Genomic DNA, 21,042 nt, shown 5'->3' on the forward strand with positions numbered 1-21,042 from the left:
AGGAATGAAACCTCTTAATGCTAGTATCTTCTCATCTGTTATTTATAGCTCTTTCATTTCCTATGTTTTCTTTTTCCTCTGATTATGCTTCGGTCTCTAGTTAGAATTCTAGTACATAAATCAATAATGACAGGATATTCTAATTTTGTACCCGCTGTACCTCTTAGAAGAGTAAAAAGGGGCATTCTGATGGAATATAGAAAATATTAGGGAAAACAAATCCAAAGCCAGGGAATGTACTCAAGAATGCATTGCCGGGGAGGGGTTTATACACAGCAGTAGACCTTTTCTGTCCTTTAGTCCTTAGCTGATAATGCATGGCTGTCTGTGCTACACTAACGCCATCGTATTATTCTCACTAAAAATTGAGTGTTGCTTTGGAAAAATACATATTTTGATATAATTACAAATAATGTTTCCAGGTTCTTTGTATTAAACCATATAGTCTTACAGGTTATATTGTGTACAATTGAGAGATTAAAAAACAAAAAAATCCAAACATCTGGGTGGTGTTGGTGCACACCTTTAATCGAAGTACTCGGGAGGCAGACGCAGGTGGATCTCTGTGAGTTCAAGGCCAGCCTGGTCTACAAAGCTAGTTCCAAGACAGCCAGGGGGGTTGCACAGAAACCCTGTCTTGAAAAGCAAAACACGAGGCAAACTACAAAAGAAAAAGAATTACTTACCTTGACATGGCGGTGCATGCCTATAATTCTAGTTCTTATCAGGCAAAGGCAGCTTGGTGTACATACTGCGTTCTAGGTCAGTTAGGGCATATTTTCCCAGAGATGACAGGCATGTGTGTGATGCATGTACAAGTAAGTCTGTATTTAACACACTGGCAATATGCTGTGCACTCTTGGCCCTCTTTGGCTTTTTATTTTACATTACGTTGGATAGAATTCCCTATTGATAATGTTAAGCAGACTTCCTGGTTTTAAAATCACTATACTATGTTTAGCTATAAAAACCATAAAAAAAAAAAAATCTTACAAAAAGAGCTATAAAAAACTAAGCAGGATTTTAGGGATCAATAAATTACTCCTTTTTGCTTTAGGAATCTGGAAACAATTGAAGAACCATAGCAATATAGACAACAGAAATGCCAGCTTCTTTAATCCATTCTAGATGAGCTGGAGGATGTAATTTAGTTGTGTAGCCATATCTTCCCACTGATTCTTATCAGAGCTGACCTTGGGAGTAGACAGAAGGTATGCCAGAGACTGCTGAGCCTGGCATGGCTTCCGTCCGTGTTCCCAAGTCTCTGACCAGAACCTTTCCTATCTTCTTAGTGGGTTTCATAGGAATTTGTCTTAAACAAACATGCAAAGAGGAGCTCTGATTTTCTCTAGTTTTCTATACTTATGGTACAGAAGTGATGTTCATCCCAATTCTTCATTTTTAAGTTACTGACTATAACTGTAATAAATATCTTAGGCTCATGTATGTCAAGTTCTCACTTTTTCAAATACATGTAAAATTTTAGTATGTTTATAACTTTATACATAATTCATTGACTTGTCTTTTCTACACCATAAGCTTTTCAGTTTGTTTTGAACCTTGAATATTTGAGCTAAAGAATTAGGTTTATAAAATGTTTTTTATAGGAGTAGATGAGTTGCTTGTGTGTGTGCACACTAGAGAATATGTGCGTATGTATGTATATGTATGAGAGTGCATGTGTATGGTTTTGTGTTTAGTTTTTGAGATAGGCTTTGGCTATGTAACCCAGATTGCTCTTGAATTAGCAGTGACTGTCCTGTCTCCATCTGAGACTACCAAGTGCCAGGGTCACAGAGATTCTGATTTTGTTTTTAAATCTTTTTTTGTTTGTTTGTTTGTTTTAGATTTAAAGATATGGAAGGTTGTGAACTTGCATGTGGGTGCTGGGGATCAAACATGTGTCCTGAGTAAGAACAAGGGCTCTTAGCTGCTGAGGTTTCTCCAGCGCTCAATACTGGGTTTTTGGTCTTGGTTTTATTTTTTGAGGCAGGGTCTCTCCAGACAGCCCTGGCTGTCTTGGAACACGCTATGTATACTGGGCTAGCTCTGAGAGCTGTCTGCCATTGCCTTTCGAGTCCTAGGGTTAAAGGTGTGCACCATCATGCCTGGCAAGGCACTCTTGCTTTGAAGTGATGAAATAATGAAGTAAAAGTCTTAGGATGCTTTGGAATTGTTCTAAGTATGTTCTCTCTTAAGTATAGATTCGAATTCTCAAGTCTCCACAAGAGGTAAAACCTGGTGAAAGACACTTCAATATGGCAAAAAGTTACCCAAACGAAGAAAAAGATGCTTGGGATGTGAAGATGTTGCTAGAGGTAGGCCATGCTCTCTCTGCACAGTTTTCAACTTCTAGTGGTGGCTGCATCTGTACTAGTGAAGGAGCGTGGTAGAAACCTTAACATCTTTGAGCATCTAATTCAGCACAATGGATCTTCTCTGGAAAGTAATGTGAATAGTCAGTGTGTAGGCTTTGACTGTTTTGTGCCTTAGTTCTCTCTGAAACTTGCCCCCAAGTCTTTTAGGGTAGTACTTAACAAAGAAGCTGTGAATATGTATTGGCGGCACAAGCATAACTTGAGATCTATAGAAATGTAAACATTTTATCTTCATTCTGGTAATAAGTTTGAAAAGTGTTAGCACCCTGTGTGCATTCTTACCTTAGTATACTGCTGCATAACTCCAGTATCTGACTGTGCATATATCACTGCTTTAATGTAAACTGGCTTTCTATACTGGATGTATGGTAATTTCTGTTGCTGCTGTAACGAATGCTACAAATTTAGCAGCTTGGAACATTTGGATGGGTTGATTTTTAATCTCATGGTTTCAGTGTATTGGATCAGATAGTGGGCTAATACTGATTTTTTTTTTTTTTTTTTTTGCTTATGTACCCCACAAGACCAAAATGAAGTTTCAATCTTGAATGGAATTAAAGGGTTGTTTTTTTTTTTTAAATCATGGCCCCCGCTTGAGACCCATTATGTGCTGTGTCTGTATACTACTGCTTTGTGTAAATTGATCTGCTAGCCACCTTGAGGGAGATTGAGACAGTATCTTTTTGTTTTCTTTTTCTGAGACAGGGTTTTTCTGTGTAACAGCCCTGGCTGACGTAGAACTCACTCTGTAGACCAGGCTGGCCTTGAACTCAGAGATCCACTGCCTCTGCCTCCCAAGTGTTAGGATCAAAAGTGCTCATATTGCTGCTTTTGGGATAAGTCTCAGCAAATGTGACTCAGCTGAGTGCCTGGGAGGCCTAAGCCACTGGCATTGCTTTTCTCCTGGTTCTGGAAACCAGCAATACAAGCTAGAGGTATCGGTAGGCTTGTTTTCTGCTTAGGCCTCTCTTCATGATGGAGCATGCTGCTGTCTCCCTCTGTGTATGTCTGTGTCCTTATCTCCTCATGAAAACATATGTGAGTGATGCTGGAAATGCAGTTCTTGTATTGCATATGCTAGCATTCTTGTGGCCCTGGATTAGTTCCCAGCATTGCAAAGCAACAACTGAACAGACCCTCCCCAAAGGCACTGTTGTAAGGAGACCAGTCATCTCTAATTAGGGCCTGTGAATATGTCCTCACTGGACCTCACTTCCTTCTGTAAAGGCACCGTGTCCAAGTACAGCTGTGTTCTGAGTTAGTCAGGACTAGAACATCAATGTGTGAGCTGTGGTGACCACAGTTAGGCCCATTCATCAGGTATAGATGTCTTGTCCTGGGTTAGTCATAGCAGTAAGCCCGAGCAGTCAGACTTCCTGATTGCTGAGACAGCTGACCCACCACACTGCTTCCTGTGGGCCCAAACATGTACCTTCCTTTTTTTTTCCCTCAGCCCCCAGAGAAGTCCTGTTGCCAAGGGACTGTCAAGGACAGACATCAGTCCTTCATTCTGTACATGAGATTCTCTGATCTTACATTTTAAGTGTGTGTGTGTGTGTGTGTGTGTGTGTGGTGTGTGTGTGTGTGTGTGTGGTGTGTGTGTGTGTGTGTGTGTGTGTGTGTGTGTGTGTGTGAGAGAGAGAGAGAGAGAGAGAGAGAGAGAGAGAGAGAGAGAGAGAGAGAGAATATATATTCTAAGACAGGCTCTAACAGGTTGACCTTGAACTAATAGAGTGCCACTGCTACCTGCCTCTCAAGGCTGGCATTAAACATTTCCAAAAGTTATGATTTTTTTTTTTCTTAAACTTCAAGTTTTTGGATTATTAGGGTAGAAAAATAGGAGACTGAAATAAGGCCTTGGGGTGTGGGGCAGGGTAGAGGTTGGGGAATGAATCTGCAGTGTCCTTTAAAATGGCTTTTAATCTTTGATTTGGTAACATTTAACTACGTATGTCTGCTTTTCTGTAAACTTACACTTGTAAATTTTTTATAATTATAATTTATAAAATTCAAACAAAAATCTTTCCCAACCCAAATAATTAAAAATAAAATAATCCCTGCACAGGGTGTTAAACTCTTGAAATGCTTTGACCTGCTATAGTGTGGGCATGCGGGCTCTCCGGAATTGGGGCTGCTCTGGTCCTGACAGGTCTCTGTGGAGGAACAGTGAATTCAGAGTGCATGAAAAGCTGCCTGAGTGCTTGCTGCCTACCGCCCCTCTACCACGGTGTGCTCTTTGTCTGCTGGGTGGGTGTGGCCCCAGGAAAGCAAGCCTGTCCTGTCCGGGGTGAGGACTTGCAGGTGCTTGTGCAGAGCCACAGCTGCTCTGTAATGTGCACCCTGAATCTGGCAAACTAATTAAGGATACTGTATTCTCTCTTTAAAGCAATTTAGCTTTGATATAGCTGAAGAAGCATCTAAAGTCTGCCTGGCTCATCTTTTCACATACCAGGATTTTGATATGGGAACTCTTGGCTTAGCTTACGTGGGTTCTCCCAGAGCAAACAGCCATGGAGGGGTTTGCCCAAAGGGTAAGTCTCATTTGTGCTGTCATGACCCTGAGAGAGATGAAAGAGAAGGCTGATTGGGTTATGTTTCAGTTCTGTGTTTAAGAGACAAATTTGTCTGTTTCCTTTTCCCTTTAGCTTACTACAGCCCAGGTGGGAAGAAAAACATCTATTTGAATAGTGGTCTGACTAGTACAAAAAATTATGGTAAAACCATCCTTACAAAGGTATGTTCCTTGATTTTTTTTTAAAAGAATTTTATTAAAAAATGTTTTTATATGTGTGTGTGTGTGTGTGTGTATGCACACTCTCGCTCATACACAGGTATGTACAGCATGGGTCCCTCCTACAGATGCTAGAAGAGGGTGTTAGAACCACTGGAGTTGTAATAGGTGTTTGAGAGGTATCAGAAAGCAGTGCTGGGAATTGAGCAGCAAGTGCTGTTAAACAACGAGTCAGCTCACTAGCCTCTTTTTTGTTTTTAAACAGGATAGATTTGGAGTCCATTGTATTAGAACCTCATTTACATATTTATCCTGGTATCTTTAAAAAAAAAAAAAGTAATTGTACTTGGTTGATATTGTGGCTGGGTGTGTTCTGACCTGCAGTTTTTTCTTTTCTTTTCTTTTTTTTAATTGTTTTTAAAGATTTTTTTTTATTATTATGTATGCAGTTCTGCCTGCATGTCGGAAGAGGGCACCAGATCTCATTATAGATGGTTGTTAATCACCATGTGGTTGCTGGGAATTGAACTTGGGACCTCTGGAAGAGCAGTCAGTGCTCTTAACCTCTGAGCCATCTCTCCAGCCCCCTGTCCTTCGTTTGAAGGCATTGTTCCATTGTCTACTGGCATTCGTATGCTGTTAAAAGGAGTGTGTGTCCTTAGCCTCTGTTTGTGACCTTTTCTTCCCTAAGAGATTTTTGTATCTTGTGTTGGGGTCTAGAGATGTAGCTCAGTTAGTAGAGGGCTTGCCCAGCACACACCATATAAAACCAGGGATAGCGATGCATACCTGTAATTGGAGGGTAGAGGCAGTCCTCAACTCCATACTAAGTTCAGGGCCAGCTTGGGGTACTTGAGACCTGTCTCAAAATACAATACGAAACAAAATCCCCTTGTTTCTGTGTAGATACATCTGTTTAAATATGTTTTGCTACAAATAATGGAAAGTACAGTAAACAGAAGTGGTCTAAACGGGCTTATTTTTCTAAGTTACTTATCTGAGGTAGCCTGCCCAGGTTACACTTGTACATTCAGAGAGGCTTTCAGTTGGGGTCTCCCTGGCTTTCCTTTAGCTTGCCTTTCTGAGCACCAGCCCCCTGTCTTCACGCTGCAGCTTCTTAGGCACAAAGTGGTTCTTGTCTCTGTTGTAGAAGGAGAGAAACCAGAGCTACTGTAGGTTGTCCTTACACCATAGGTTTTCTACAAGCCTCATCTAACAGTTTCTGGTTATGCTTCTCTGGACATATGGATGCCCTTAGCACCAGGGCAGGAAGGTAGCTATTTTAACTGAATATGTTGCTGCTCAAAGCAGAATTAGAATAAAGATAAGAGAGAGCAGGGCATGGTGGTGGACATCTTTATTCTGAGCACTTGGGAGACAGAGGCAAGTAGATCTTGAGTTTGAGTCAACCTGGTCTACATTGTGAATTCCAGGATAGCCAGGACTATGTTGAGAGATTCTGTCTCAAAGAGATACATATATATGGGGAGAGTAGGTATTTTGACTTTGAGCTTAAAATGGACTATGTGGGCTGGAAAGCTGGCTCAACAGTTAAGAGTGCTTCATGCTCTTCCAGAGGATCTAAGTTTGATTGCACCAGGGATCCACACCCTCTTCTGGCCCCCCAGAGCACTGTACTCCTTTGCACATACCCACACAGACTGCATACACAAAGCTAAGATAAATCTTTTTTTTTTTTTTTTAATTGGTATATGGTTCTCCTTTGTGGGGGCAGATAGGCCCTTCAATCTAGATGCTTTTGTCTTTGTGCAAAATGTTCCTTTTTTTGCTTGGTGTATTTGTTTTTGGTGAGACAGAGTCTCACTTGAATTTTTGCATCAGTCTCCCGGGTGCTGGGATTGCAGGCTTTTATCAACAAGCCTGGTTTGAAAGTATTCGTGTGTTATTTTAGTAACTTTTGTCCTCCACTGTGTATGTTACCCAAGTGGCCTTAACCTTCTGGGCCAGTGTAGCTCCCCTGTGCCTCAGTCTCCTGATTAGCTGGGACTGTAGGTGGGCCCAGGTATCATGTCTGTTCTGTTTGGGAATTAATTAAACCAGATATTTGATCTCTTAGAGTAAATTATCTGTTTCTTCTTATTGCTTTCTCCTATTTTCCATTTGTTTATGTGTTTCCTACATGATGCTTTTAACTTTCTCCTTCAGCGTCTTTGAAATTTTCATTGGTGTTGCCTTTTTTTTTTTTTTTTTTTTGGTTATAGTAGCCTTTTTGTTCCATAGCCCTTTTCTGTATGGTTCTTTGTTGTATGTTGTATGTGATATTTTGCTTTTTACAAAACTGCATGTAATTTTTCATCAACTTTAAAAATTTTGTTGGCGTCTGCCAGCTGTTGCCCTCTACCCTTGTTCTTTGTCCTTGGAAGGTCATGTCCTCCTTATTCCTGAAGGACTAGAAGTCAGTGTAGTGTTCTTTTTTATACTGAACCATCCTGCTCACTGTTTTCAACTTCCAAGAAATGTGACCAGCATCAGGACAGTTGAGATGGCAAAGGCATTTGTGGCCATGCTTGACAACTTGAGTTGGATCCCTAACCCCACATGGTGGCAAGAGAGGGCTGGCTCCTGCAGGGCTGAGTTTAGATAGAGAGGAGATTTCCACTAGTGTCGAAAGATGGGAAAATAAATCCTAGGCATGTCTGGGGAAACCTTCAGCTTCCAGCCTTCCCCCCCCCCCCCAATCTATGCATGTGGCAGTCAGAGGTCAGCTTTGGGTGTGGTTTCTCAGGCTTCATCCACCTTATTTTTGTTTTCTACTAATGAATTTATTATATTTGTGTATGTGCGCCAGCATGAGTTTATGTGCATGCAGGAGCCTGGGTATTTGATCCCCTGGAACTGATACAGGTGGTTGGAACTGAACTGTGTAAGTGCAATAAGCACTCTTAACCACTGAGCCATCCTTCCCCCCATTACATTTATTGGGGCCAGGGAGATGGCTTAGCAGGTAAAGATACTATGCAAAATAGCCCCGATCTCACACATGTACTTTGCTTACACACTTTGCTTGCTCTCTCCCTCCCTCTCCACACACACAAATGTGAAAACTGTGTGTAATGAATGTATGTGGGTGTGGACCACTTATGGGAGTCATTCTACTTCACTTGATCTGATAATGTAGCATGTGCCCAACTGGCAAAAGCAGCTGATGGTCACGTATTTTCTTTGTCTGGTTCTTAAGGAAGCTGACCTGGTTACAACTCATGAATTGGGACACAATTTTGGAGCAGAACATGATCCTGATGGGCTAGCAGAATGTGCCCCAAATGAGGACCAGGGAGGAAAGTACGTTATGTATCCCATAGCTGTGAGTGGTGATCACGAGAACAATAAGGTATGTGTGTCTTGATCGTTTTTTTAGTGGTAGGGAAGAAGTTCGTGTCGTGTTAACAGGAAGGGGGCTTGGTAAAGTATCTATTCCTTGATGTTCTTCCTAGAGATGGAACTTGGTGTCATTTGGATGGTTTTGTTCAGGTTAGTCACACATAAATGTGGGTTCATTGTGGCAGATACAGTAGTGACTTTTGTCAGGGTCCTACTTTTGACTGTGTTTGGTTCAGCCTTAAAAATGACTTGACAATTTCATTTACAACTTGTTACTCGTTTTAATTTAGCTGTACTTCCCAGTTTGCTGTTACCACTCTCCCTCCCTATTCTCCTTCCTCTTTTCCTTCCTCTTGTTGTACTAGGGATTAAATGTGCCTTAATGCAGCTCTTAAAAACAAGTGATAAGGGGCTGGAGAGATGGCTCAGTGGTTAAGAGCATTGGCTGCTTTTCCAGAGGACCAGGGTTCAATTCCCAGCACCCACATGGCAGCTCACAACTGTCTGTAATTCCAGTTCCAGGTGATTTGACATCTTTATACAAACATATATGAATGCACATGAAATCAAAATAAATAAGTTAAAAACAAACAAAAAAACAAGTGATACATACAGAAAACCTGTGAAGTCACATGGAAGCTGGTGAGGGGACATGAGCACTCATAAAACTGTTTTGTCCATTAGCATGTTTTGATACCTCAGCAATATGACATATAAAACATCCAACGAGGAGAGACTCCTAAAACCGTCACAAAGCTAGTAGCTTCTGCATTGGACTCCTGTGGTTATGAGGGTGCTGCCAGGGCTTGGGGGCCATTGGACTTTGCTACAAGTCACTCTGTACACTCTGCTACAAGGGGAAGCACATGATGCTACTTCTTCCTCTGAGGAATTCCCCATGGGCCTTAAGTGGCCTGTGAGAACTTGCTAGTGGGAGTGGAGTATGGGTAGAGCTGTTAGCGGAACACAGTTGGTTTTTGCCCTGCACCCATCACATTTAGTATACATATGCTCCTTGACAGTTTAGTTTTCCCAATAAGTGCCTCCCCTTATTAAAAAAAAAAATACTATGCATTCATCTTCTATGTTTTAGTTTTTTTTTCAAATAATTTTTACATTTATTTATTAATGGGGGACATGTGTGTGCCATGTCCCATGTGGAGCTCAGAGGACAGTTTTTATGGGTTGGTTCTTTCCTTTTATCTGGGGATTGAACTCAGGTCATCAAGTTTGGCAGCAGGCTTCTTTTACCTACAGAGGCAGAGCCATTTCTTTGACCCGACATGAATTTATTTATTCACTCACTCGTTCATTTATTCATTGTTTTGAGGGTCTCTCTATATAGTTGTGGCACTTGCTGTGTAGACCAGGCTTGAACTCACAGAGATCCCTGCCTCTATGTCCTGAGTGCTGTGATTAAAGGTGTACACCTCCATGCCGGGTTCATAGGTTTCTTTTTTTTCTTTTTACTTTTCCTGTTTTTAAAGATTTTATTTATTTATTTATTTATTTATTATGTATACAACATTCTGCTTCCATGTATATCTGCACACCAGAAGAGGGCACCAGATCTCATAACGGATGGTTGTGAGCCACCATGCCGTTGCTGGAAATTGAATTCAGGATCTCTGGAAGAGCAGTTAGTGCTCTTAACCTCTGAGCCATCTCCCCAGCCCCCTCATGGGTTTCTTGATAAACATTTTTTAATGAGGTGGGAAGGACTATAGGACAGAAATGAGGTGGTTCTTTCGTTTCCCCTGGTTATACAGCCCTGTTTGCTAGCAGATGGGCCAGTGAGTAGCTGCCCTGAGGCACTACATGAGCTGTGCACACTGACATGACTGGAAAGAAGGGATGCTGAGGGCTGTGACCTCCTCGGGAAGGTCCCTGAAAGGAAGCAAGGTTGTAGATAAAGATGCAGATAGACAGAAGACTGGCATTTAGAGATGGTGGTCAGAAAGCCAGTGACAGACTGGTCACTGTGTGCTCAGCACTATCTAGGCCCTGGAGACCCATTGCTTGAGAGTGTAACTTCGAATGAAGAGGTCTTTGCTGGCTGTAGTGGGTTAGGCCCTTATCTGAGGTCACTGACCATTTTGACCTGTGGGGCATGGTGAGGCACTCTTTTTAACCACAGCACTCGAGAGAGGCAGAGGCAGGTGGATCTGAGTTCCAGGCTAGCCTGAGCCACACAATCGAGACCCTTGTCTTAAAACAGAAAAATAAAACAAAAGCCCTAGCTATTATTTTGTATAATAATATAAATATTATTATATTGTATAATAATATATATGTATATTATTATATTGTATAATAATATATATGTATATTATTATATTGTATAATAATATATATGTATATTATTATATTGTATATGTATAATATTATAATATTATATTGTATAATATATATATATATATATATATATATATATATATATATGCACTCTGTCACCAACGAGAGTGGAAGAGATGTCACAGGTGGACCAAAGCCAGGACAGCCAGGCTTCTATGGTGGGTCCAGTTTGTATTCGTTTCATCCTCTCACACAGTGTCCTCAAACTTCATAGTGCCGAGACCCTCTAATACACTCCCTCATGATGTGGTGACCCCAACCATCAAAGCATTTTCATTGCTATGTCATAACTCTAATTTTGCTACTGTTACGAATCGTAATATAAATATCTGATATGCAGGATATCTGATATGCAACCCCAAATGGGTCTCAATTCACAGGTTAAGAACCACTGCTCTAAAACCACACGATGGGGTGGAGAAGCAAGCAAGATTATACAAAGGCGTACGTGATAATCAGCAGTGGCCCATTTGTTTCAGCTATTTCTCCAGGTCACATGCTTAGCAAATAGGCAGTGCAAGCAGTGCTTTCAGTAAATCACTAAATAAATCAACATCCAATCATTGGGCTTTTCTGCATTATTCTACTTCAGTAGTTTCTTACTGTGGCATTTGCAGGTGACCACTTGACATAATAACTCAGTGGTGGCATTGATGGTGGCTTCACAGTATTTGTAGAGAAGCACAAAACCTACTTGGGAGTGAATTTCATCTTGTTCTTTTCTACTCTCATGCCCCTTTTTTCTCTTAAGATGTTTTCAAACTGTAGTAAACAGTCCATCTACAAGACCATAGAAAGTAAGGCTCAAGAGTGCTTCCAGGAGCGAAGCAACAAGGTCTGCGGCAACTCCAGGGTGGATGAAGGAGAAGAGTGTGACCCAGGCATCATGTACCTGAACAACGACACCTGCTGCAATAGCGACTGCACTCTGAAGCCAGGTGTGCAGTGCAGGTGAGAATGTTCCCAGAGTATGGGGAAGGGCTGTCCAGATAACAGGATCACAGCGTGTGTGTGCAGTGCTGGTTGGTGATGAGGTCCAGATAACAGGGGATTGCAGTGCAGGCACTTGAAGTAAAAGTGTGAATGTAAGAGCATGTGTGTGTGTGAGCACAATACTTTATTTATTTATTTTTTGGTTTTTCGAGACAGGGTTTCTCTGTGGCTTTGGAGGCTATCCTGGAACTCTTGTTCCTGGAGCTCCTGTAGACCAGGCTGGTCTCGAACTCACAGAGAACCGCCTGCTTCTCCCTCCAGAGTGTTGGGATTAAAAGCGTGCGGCACCAATGCCCTGCTACTTTATGGAAAATATTTAGACCTGTTTAAAAACAACAGCACGGAACAACACTGACCTTGCATACATGTCCACTATATAGCATTCCCTTTTGTGTTTTATTAATTTTTTTGAGACAGGCTTTCGTTATGTAGCTCTGGCTGACCCTGAAGTCTATATAGACTGACCAGACTCACATGTAACTTACAGAGATCTACCTCCTAGTACTTAAAATTTATTTTTAAGATTAGGCTTGATAGTGACTGTCTTTACTAGTTATCTCGTTGGAGCTTAAGAATATTTTTAAAGCCAGGCATGGTGGGGCATGCCTTTAATCTCAGTACTTGAAAGGCAGAGGGAGGCAGATGTCTATGTGTTCAAATCCAGCCTGGACTACATAGTGAGCCCCAGGTCAACCAAGGCTACACGGTGAGACCCTACCTTGAAGAAAAAAATCTTAAAACAACAAAAAAAAGTTGATTCGACAAAAACTACTCATGGCTATGTCTTTTTCAGTAGCAAAATATTGGAACAATCCAAGATGGTAATATTAAAATACAAATTGTTACTGTGTATCTGTATAACAGAATAATGTGGAATACTATTTAATGATACTAAGCAGATTCTAAATTGGAAGGTACTTAACATTATCATTTTTTAAGTACCTGCTGGATCAGTGTTTGGTGAATTATTCATCTGTACACTGTACCTTTTAACTTGTAGAATCTTGTAAGGAGTGGGATGGGACTCAGGCCACATTGTTTCATAGCCCACAGGTGCATCCCTGGGTTTTTCTCTTAACTAGTTAATGAAATTAAAAGATTGCTAAAAAAGTGTTTGCTGAAGTGTGGCACTGATAATTGCCTTTCTCACGTTAGGAAGGGATACACTCAGTGAGGATAGCTTCAGAGGAGTCAGGCTGGGTAATAGTGACTTGGCCCTGGGCTCTTGGTCCTGACCTCAGTGTTGAGGTCACTAACAGAGCCATAGCATTTGATGTTGGGCTGTCATTGGCATTGAATAGTATTTGTCTGCTCTTCTGTAGTGATAGGAACAGTCCTTGCTGTAAAAATTGTCAGTTTGAGACGGCTCAGAAGAAGTGCCAGGAGGCTATTAATGCTACTTGCAAAGGCGAGTCTTACTGCACAGGTATGTGTTTCCTTTGCTTCTCCAGGTGTCCTGTGGTGTGTGAACATGTATTTGAAAATTGGGGTCAAGTTTTCTTTGGGTGAACGCAGCCCTGAGCTCTTACTATTAGCTAGTGTGTGGCAACTGTTATGCCCTGGGAACTGTTGGCCTGGACTGAGTTTTAAGTTGGTATTTGCCTCCAGGGAATAGCAGTGAGTGCCCCCCACCGGGAGATGCTGAAGATGACACTGTGTGCTTGGACCTCGGCAAGTGCAAAGCTGGGAAATGCATCCCGTTCTGCAAGAGAGAGCAGGAGCTGGAGTCTTGTGCGTGTGCTGGTGAGTGGTTTCCTGAGTCCTGTTCCTGGAGGACATCTGTTTTTTGTCTGTGCTCCTTGCTGCTCATCAAAGTGGGAAGAACCAAACAAGGGGAAGAGGAAAGCAGCAAGGCATGCTAGTGTCTGCAGACAGATCCCTGTGTCCAGATCCTAGCTCCCCATTCCACAGCAGACTGTGGCAGGCAGGCTTCAGGGTAGACCGGAAAGTCACGGGGGTGGGTGGGGGGCTATCCTCACCTACCTCACATGCCATATAAAACACAAAGGTAGAAATAGTCTGTTCCCAGGCTGGAGAGATGGCTCAGAGGTTAAGAGCACTGGCTGTTGTTTTAGAGGTCCTGAGTTCAATTCCCAGCAACCACATGGTGTCTCACTATCATCTATAATGAGATCTGGTGCCCTCTTCTGGACTGCAGACATATGTGCAGGCAGAATATTGTATACTTAAATAAATAAATCTCTTAAAAAAAAAAAGTCTGTTTCCATGGCACTAATGGAGGAAACACCGTGAACTTGATCAAAGCCATTTCCAGGATCTAAGTCCTGTAGGTGGATTTTCAGAATTGTAAGTGTGCATTCTTCTTCCCTGTGCATGTTTAGTCAAAGGATCACTTGAGGGTTCAGTTCTTACCTTGTACTATGTATGTCTCAGGAGTCAAACTCAGACTTTTAAGTTGGCAATCAGTGCCTTTACCTGTTTTGCCCTCTGGGGGGAACTTTTGATGATGCCATCAAGGTCTGCCACCCTATCATCCTGTTGGGGCAGCCTGGGAAAGCAATATTTTTAATGTTAGCCTCACAGTTTTCCTTGGGTTCCCATGCTCTTATTTTTGGAACCACTAGGTCTGAAGGGAGGCCTAAGGACATCCAGGGCCTGGCTGGACTCCAAATTCCCACTCTACTGTAGAGCTGGTGAATTGATGGCAGTTCTCTGTTCCATATGGTGACATCAGTGTTAAATCATGAGGCTGGGAAGGCATCCATACACTGGAGTGAATGGTTCCTCCTGGTGGGTCGATGTAACAACAGTAGGCTCAGCAGCAGAGCACCTGCCTAGCATGCATGCACGAGGCCCTTGGGTTGAGCCAGCACGGCTGCCAGGAAATGATTGTGTAAATGACAGCAGGTTTGCAAAGCATTGGAAAGGCAAAGTCACAGTGAACCCCTGCTTGCTTTGTGTTCTCCTTGGCTTTTTCCTGAAGATAAACCTAAATCATCCCCTCCACCCCCCAGCAAATTCAGGCTGTGGCGGGTTACTTTTTCATTCTGAGTGTCTGCATAGCTCACTGGGTACTGACTGTTGACTTTTACCCCAGGTGGTATCTGTCACAGCTGCTCTTGGGTCCAGGCAGTTACTCAGCTCTATACCACAGGTGGACAGTTCTGTCACAGCTGCATTGGCCCAGGGTAGGATAGGCTTTACACTGAGAAGTCAGAGACGGAAACTGATGGTGCCAGGAATGCTGGGTTAGAGGGACACTTCTGCAAGAACATTATGCAGGTTTGGACAGAGAATACAGTTTGGTTTTTAATCATCAGACCTTTTTTTTTTTTTTTTTTTTTTTTTTGAGTTCACTATATAGACCAGGCTGGCCTTATAGTCAGATAGTCAGAGATCTGACTGCTTCTGATCCCCAAGTGCTGGGATTAAAGGCCTACGCCACCATACCCAGCTAATAATTGTTTTAACTTAAAGAGCAAAGAAGCTGTATGGTGGCGGCATTCGCCTTTAATCCCAGCACTAGGGAGGCAGAGGCAGGTGGATCTCTGTGAGTTCGAGACCAGCCTGGTCTACAAGAGCTAGTTCCAGGATAACCTCCAAAGCCACAGAGAAACCCTGTCTCGAAAAACCAAAAACTAAAGAGCAGAGAAGTTATGAATTCAGAAACTGTTAAATGAATATGAAGTTTTGGCCCTATTTTTATTTTTTTCATGATGCTGGACTTGGAACCCAAGCCATCACATCCACCATGCAGGCAGGCACTCTGACTGAAACCCTCAGCCCTGGGTAGTATCAGCTTTCGCCGTCTGGGAATGAGGTCAGAGACTAGGAGCCACGGAAGCTTGTGGTAGATGCCTGTGTCAGCCTGGATTTTTTTCTTTCAGACACCGACAACTCATGCAAGGTGTGCTGCAGGAACCTTTCCGGCCCGTGTGTGCCCTATGTCGATGCAGAGCAAAAGAACTTATTTTTGAGGAAAGGGAAGCCCTGTACAGTAGGGTTTTGTGACATGAACGTAAGTATTGTGTCCCACCTTTTTTGTAACTTGGGGAGACTCTCTTGAGTTATGCCTCTGTAGAGAGGCACAGGGTCTGACTCAGGCATCGGTAAGCAGACCCCGTCTTTCCTGTTCCACCTCCTTCAGAGTTGCAGCTTGAGCAGTTTTGTGGTCTGTGTCCATTGTCCAAGCCAGGAAATCAGGGCTCTGTCTGAAACCAGCTGTCTCAACCACACAGCCCCACCCTAGCCTGCTCTCACATTGTGTTCCAGGCTAGCTAGGGTTACTGCTGAGATCTGGTCTCAAGCAACACCAACGATAACTAAGCTTCCTCTCCAAGTTGCTGAGCTCAGTTTTGAACTTCAGTGACCCTAGAGCACCTGCCCATCCCCACCTATATCATCCCTATCTGTGCATATTCAATGAAAGCAAGCACTGGTCACAGAAATCAAAAGGTAGTGTTTGTGTATGGATTGCCTCTGGTGGCAAAATCAAGTATGATACAAAGCCTTCCTTGTCCATGGTGTATATAATTACTGTCATTCTGACTGGCTCCTCCGAGGATGACAGTTCTCTTGAGCCTTATCCTGGTTATTCTAAAAGTAGACTTTTAGGCTGGGTGTGGCAACACTCCTGTTTTCTTAGCCATCAGGAAAATAGACAAACCCAGTTTTGAGATACACAGGATGCCCCTGTAAACACCCCCACCTCCACTCCCACCCCCACCAGTGCACCAAATATTTTTTAAGGGACTGTGAGAGTGCTAATGACAGGACCTCCTTTCTCAGGTATCTTCATACTGGAATTACCATCCTGTGTTCAAGGTGGACCCCAGTGAAGTTGTTTACATGCCCATTGTTCTCCTGAGGCTTCATTAGTTCTAAATGTGTTGTTTTCTCCCTATAGGGCAAATGTGAAAAACGAGTTCAGGATGTAATTGAGCGATTTTGGGATTTCATTGACCAATTGAGCATCAACACTTTTGGTAAGTGAAATATTTCCTGATTATTCACCAAGATCTCATCTCATTTCCATGGTGACTTGGGTGTGGTTTCAGATTTTGTGCTGTGATCCTGCAACAGAAGATCAAACTGTTCACCACATTTGTTATGAAATAACTGTTGGGAACTGGAGAGATGGCTCAGGGTTAACAACACTGGTCATTCAGAGGACCTGGCTTCAGTTCCCAGCACCCATGATTACTTGTAACTCTAGTGCTGGAGAATCCGACATCCTTTTCTGGCCTCTCAGGGCACCGCATTCACATGGTGCACAGACATACATGCTGGCAGAACATACAAAGGTTTGAAAGCCGGGTGGTGGTAGTGCACGTCTTTAATCCCAGCACTCAGGAGGGAGAGGCAGGTGGATATCGGAGTTTGAGGTCAGCCTGGTCTACAAAGTGAGTTCTAGGACAGCCAAGACTGTTACACAGAGAAACCTTGTCCTGAAAACCACACACACACACACACACACACACACACACACACACACACACACACACACACACACACACACACACTTAAACACTTTGTTGGCTAAGATAAAACAAACTCATTACAGGGCCATTCTTGTGTATCTGAGTTTTCAGAGGAGAGTGGTCCAGCTGAACTTGGTTCAGTCTCTTGACCCTGTTGACATAGGAGCTGTTTACCAGTGGGTCTCAGGTTTTGCAGACTGCAAAGACCGCTAGAATTTTGCTGTGAAAACACTTAACCTTCAGGTCATAAAAGTATTGTTGTCTTAAGCATGCTACGCTTGGTCTGTCGGCACCAGGAACACAGGGAATAGGGTAACACTCTACTTTCTTCACCACTGAGCACAGCCCGGCATGATACTTAAGAGTGGTTCAGAGTAGACTTATGATGTATGGCTGAGACATTCACTGTTTGGAATTATTCACAGGGAAGTTTTTGGCAGACAACATCGTAGGGTCCGTCCTGGTTTTCTCCTTGATATTCTGGATTCCATTCAGCATTCTTGTCCACTGTGTGGTAAGTCACCAAAGTTTAAGTGATCAAACATTTTACAAAAATGTTGAACAGCTGCAAATTGAAAGATAGATGTAAAGTGTTGCAGTGCTATCGTAAGTGTTCTAAGACAGCTTACCTCGAAGCCTGCCTGATGATCTTTGAACTGGGAGTTGGGTACTTAGCTCAGTTAGGAGAGGGCTTCCCTAGCTTGCCCAGGCCTATGTTCCTCCCCAGCACTGAATAAACTAGGTACGGTAGTGCATACACTCAGGAAATAGAGGCAGGAGGACCAGGAGCTCAAAGTTGTCCTCAGGGTCCATAGTGACCCCATTAGCTTGAGACACAACAGTAGGTAGACACCTGCTGCCACACCCACGTTCTTTCCCCAGGACCTATGTGGTGGAAGGAGAGAACTGAATCCCCAGAGTGGCCCTCCCACCTCCACAGGTGTATAGTTTGCTTTTGCTTTTTTTTTTTTTTTTTTTTTTTTAAATTTATAAACACGGGAGAGCATTTAGCTGGACTTGCCTGGGGCCTGTGACTTGTAAAGTCAACGTGAGTGCTTTTTAGATGACTTGGTTATAGGGGAACAAATGTCAACACTTCAGGTATTCCCCATGTACTGTGGTTACATCTTTATAAATAAGTTAACAGTTACATGTTAAATTAGACTATGTCTTTAAAATTATTAGTTCTTTATAAATCTCGAGTTTTAAAATTTGACCTTACATGAGTAGGGAATGGGTGCCTTCCAGATGGAGGGTGAGGCTTGTCTGAAGCTCTCACTGTGCCTCCTGGCTTCTCCCACAGTGCGGACACAGCACTAAGGGCTCTGGGGCACTAGTACTGAGGCAGAGGTGAACTGCCATCATAGTGATGGAAGTGAGGCTTTGGTAGAAGATGCATCTTAGGACAGCAGCACCGTCCCTCCCAAGTGTTTCTGCTGTGAAATTGAGCAGATTGTATGTACATTGAAAGGTATATATGTGGACCATGAAGCTGACCTTGATTTCAGAGCAAAGCCACTGAGTGGTGGTTTGTTTTTAGCCAAGCCACAGCATGCATTCATGGCACCAGGCATTAAGTTGTGGCCCAATTCTTAGTGGGGCCTTTCCCTTGTCAGTTGGCATCCAGCCTCCTGCAGAAATACAATGTGGGGATCAAGACTCAGTTCTGTGAAAGGCTATGGGGTTGGGTAGTGAAGTCAGGACTGAGAGGCTGCAAACAGTCACCTTAACCTTTGCCAACCATCCCAGTGCACAAGCATTGTGAATGGGGGCTTTTTGTTGCACACAAACCTGCTTGCCGTCCTCCTGCTTACAGTGTAAGACATCTTTGACAAATAGGACTTAAAGCACCTCCTCTGTGTATCCAGGCCACTATTGGTATAGGGCAGCACTTCCTGCCTGGGAGCATGTGGGTGTGGCCTGCTTGAGTGTGTTCTCAGCTAGTGAAGCTGTCCCTTGGGTTTCTTTTTGGTGGTGCATGGAGGGGTGGCAGAGAGACCCAAGGGTCAAGTGTGCTAGGCAACTGCTCCCACTCTGCAGTAGAGGGTCTCAGTTCACTCCAGGAAGCACAGCTGCTTAAGGTTTGGGTTCCCTTTAGTTTTAGTGACATTTTTACTTGCTGTTCTTTCTAGGATAAGAAACTGGACAAGCAGTATGAATCCCTGTCTCTGTTTCATCACAGTGTAAGTATACACAGAAGACAAAAGAGCAGGCCTCAAGAGCCGGGTGTTGGTGGCTCACGCCTTTAATCCCAGCACTCGGGAGGCAGAGGCAGATGGATCTCTGAGTTCGAGGCCAGCCTGGTCTACAGAGTGAGTTCCAGGACAACCTCCAAAACTACAGAGAAATCCTGTCTTGACAAATCAAGGGGGAAAAAAAAAAAAAGAGCAGGCCTCAGCAGAGCTCTTCCCTCCTGGGCTAGGGGAAGTCACAACGATCTGGTTGGTCGGTTGTGACTAGTCCTGAGGAAGTGGCCTGACTTAGTTGCTTGCTCGGGTGGGAAGCTAGAGAGGAACCCTGGTTTCCCCACAGCACAGGTGCTGACTCAGCCTCTCAGCACTGAGTTCTGGTGTCTCGGATCTTGGTAGACACGGGTGTCAGCAGTGGAGCTCCCACTCGCTGGCAGAGCTTCGCCTAGCATGAGCACGGCCCAGGCCTACTGTGGGGTAAGGTTACAGAGTATTGACCTGATTCATTTTCCCTGCACCTATCCAGAACATTGAGATGCTGAGCAGCATGGATTCGGCTTCTGTTCGAATTATCAAGCCTTTTCCTGCACCCCAGACTCCAGGTCGTCTGCAGCCCCTGCAGCCAGTCTCCATGATGCCGCCAGTGTCTGCGGCTCCAAAACTGGACCACCAGAGGATGGACACCATCCAGGAAGACCCTAGCACAGACTCGCATGTGGACGACGATGGCTTTGAGAAGGACCCCTTTCCCAACAGCAGTGCAGCTGCTAAGTCTTTTGAGGATCTCACAGACCACCCCGTCACCAGGAGTGAAAAGGCGGCCTCCTTCAAGCTGCAGCGTCAGAGCCGAGTCGACAGCAAGGAGACAGAGTGCTAGTGCTGGCCTCATCCTGCTCTAGGATGTGCACATGAAGATGCTCGAGAGCTGAGCGAAACCAAACATTGTGACAACCCAAGGAACACAGAAGCAACGTACAGGATGCTGGTCATGAACGTGACCTTCCTAGGACAACCTGTGTAGGTGTAGGCCCCTTGAAGGGGTGAGGTAAATCTGGCTTATTTCACGTTTTTGGGTTTTCTCTTTTATAATCTAAAATCTCCTTTGACCTGTGGCGCAAAAGCAGAAAACAAGGCTGGATCGAGTGCCTGGGGACAGTCTGTCTGTACACTGTAGTGGTCCCCTGACCACAGGGAAGCACGTGGCAGTTATTACTGAGGATAACTGGAATAGACTTTTCATCATTGTGTTTTGCCTTTAGCTGTAATGTACACTGTCTCTGAATGTGGCCTGTCTTGGCACTGGAACTTTTGCAGATGGAAAGTCCTGTCTATACTTAGGGCCATATTGACTAAGAACAGTCTTGTCCAGGATGAAGACTCTTAGCTTCAGGTGAGGTGTGCAGTAACAGCCATGTGAACTCAGAGATGCCTATTAACTGTCAGGCCCCATTCACTGGGTAGTTTCTCTGCCTTAAAAAAAAATAAACCAATATTGGGCTGGAGGATTGGCTGTTGACCCAGCAGTTAAGAGTGCCCAGTTCCATTCCCAGCACCCACATGGTGACCTTCTGACCTCTGTGTCACACAGACAAATGTGGGCAAAATACTGACAC

At 43.6% G+C, this 21,042-nt stretch overlaps 1 protein-coding gene across 1 annotated transcript in view; it reads left to right on the top strand.

Annotated features, from left to right (window-relative positions):
• Adam17 (ADAM metallopeptidase domain 17) overlaps positions 1-20,953 on the top strand; it is a 44,049-nt gene extending 23,096 nt beyond the window's left edge. Inside the window, 12 exon segments of the mRNA NM_001243992.1 lie at positions 2,205-2,318; positions 4,765-4,909; positions 5,024-5,112; positions 8,309-8,461; positions 11,558-11,757; positions 13,122-13,225; positions 13,408-13,542; positions 15,648-15,778; positions 16,667-16,745; positions 17,666-17,754; positions 19,373-19,423; positions 19,956-20,953. Coding sequence (NP_001230921.1) covers positions 2,205-2,318; positions 4,765-4,909; positions 5,024-5,112; positions 8,309-8,461; positions 11,558-11,757; positions 13,122-13,225; positions 13,408-13,542; positions 15,648-15,778; positions 16,667-16,745; positions 17,666-17,754; positions 19,373-19,423; positions 19,956-20,306 — 1,641 coding nt within the window. The 3' untranslated portion in view covers positions 20,307-20,953.
• Positions 20,954-21,042: the final 89 nt, after the last annotated feature.

Source organism: Cricetulus griseus, chromosome 7 (assembly GCF_003668045.3).
Source record: "Cricetulus griseus strain 17A/GY chromosome 7, alternate assembly CriGri-PICRH-1.0, whole genome shotgun sequence".
Lineage (NCBI taxonomy): Eukaryota > Metazoa > Chordata > Mammalia > Rodentia > Cricetidae > Cricetulus > Cricetulus griseus.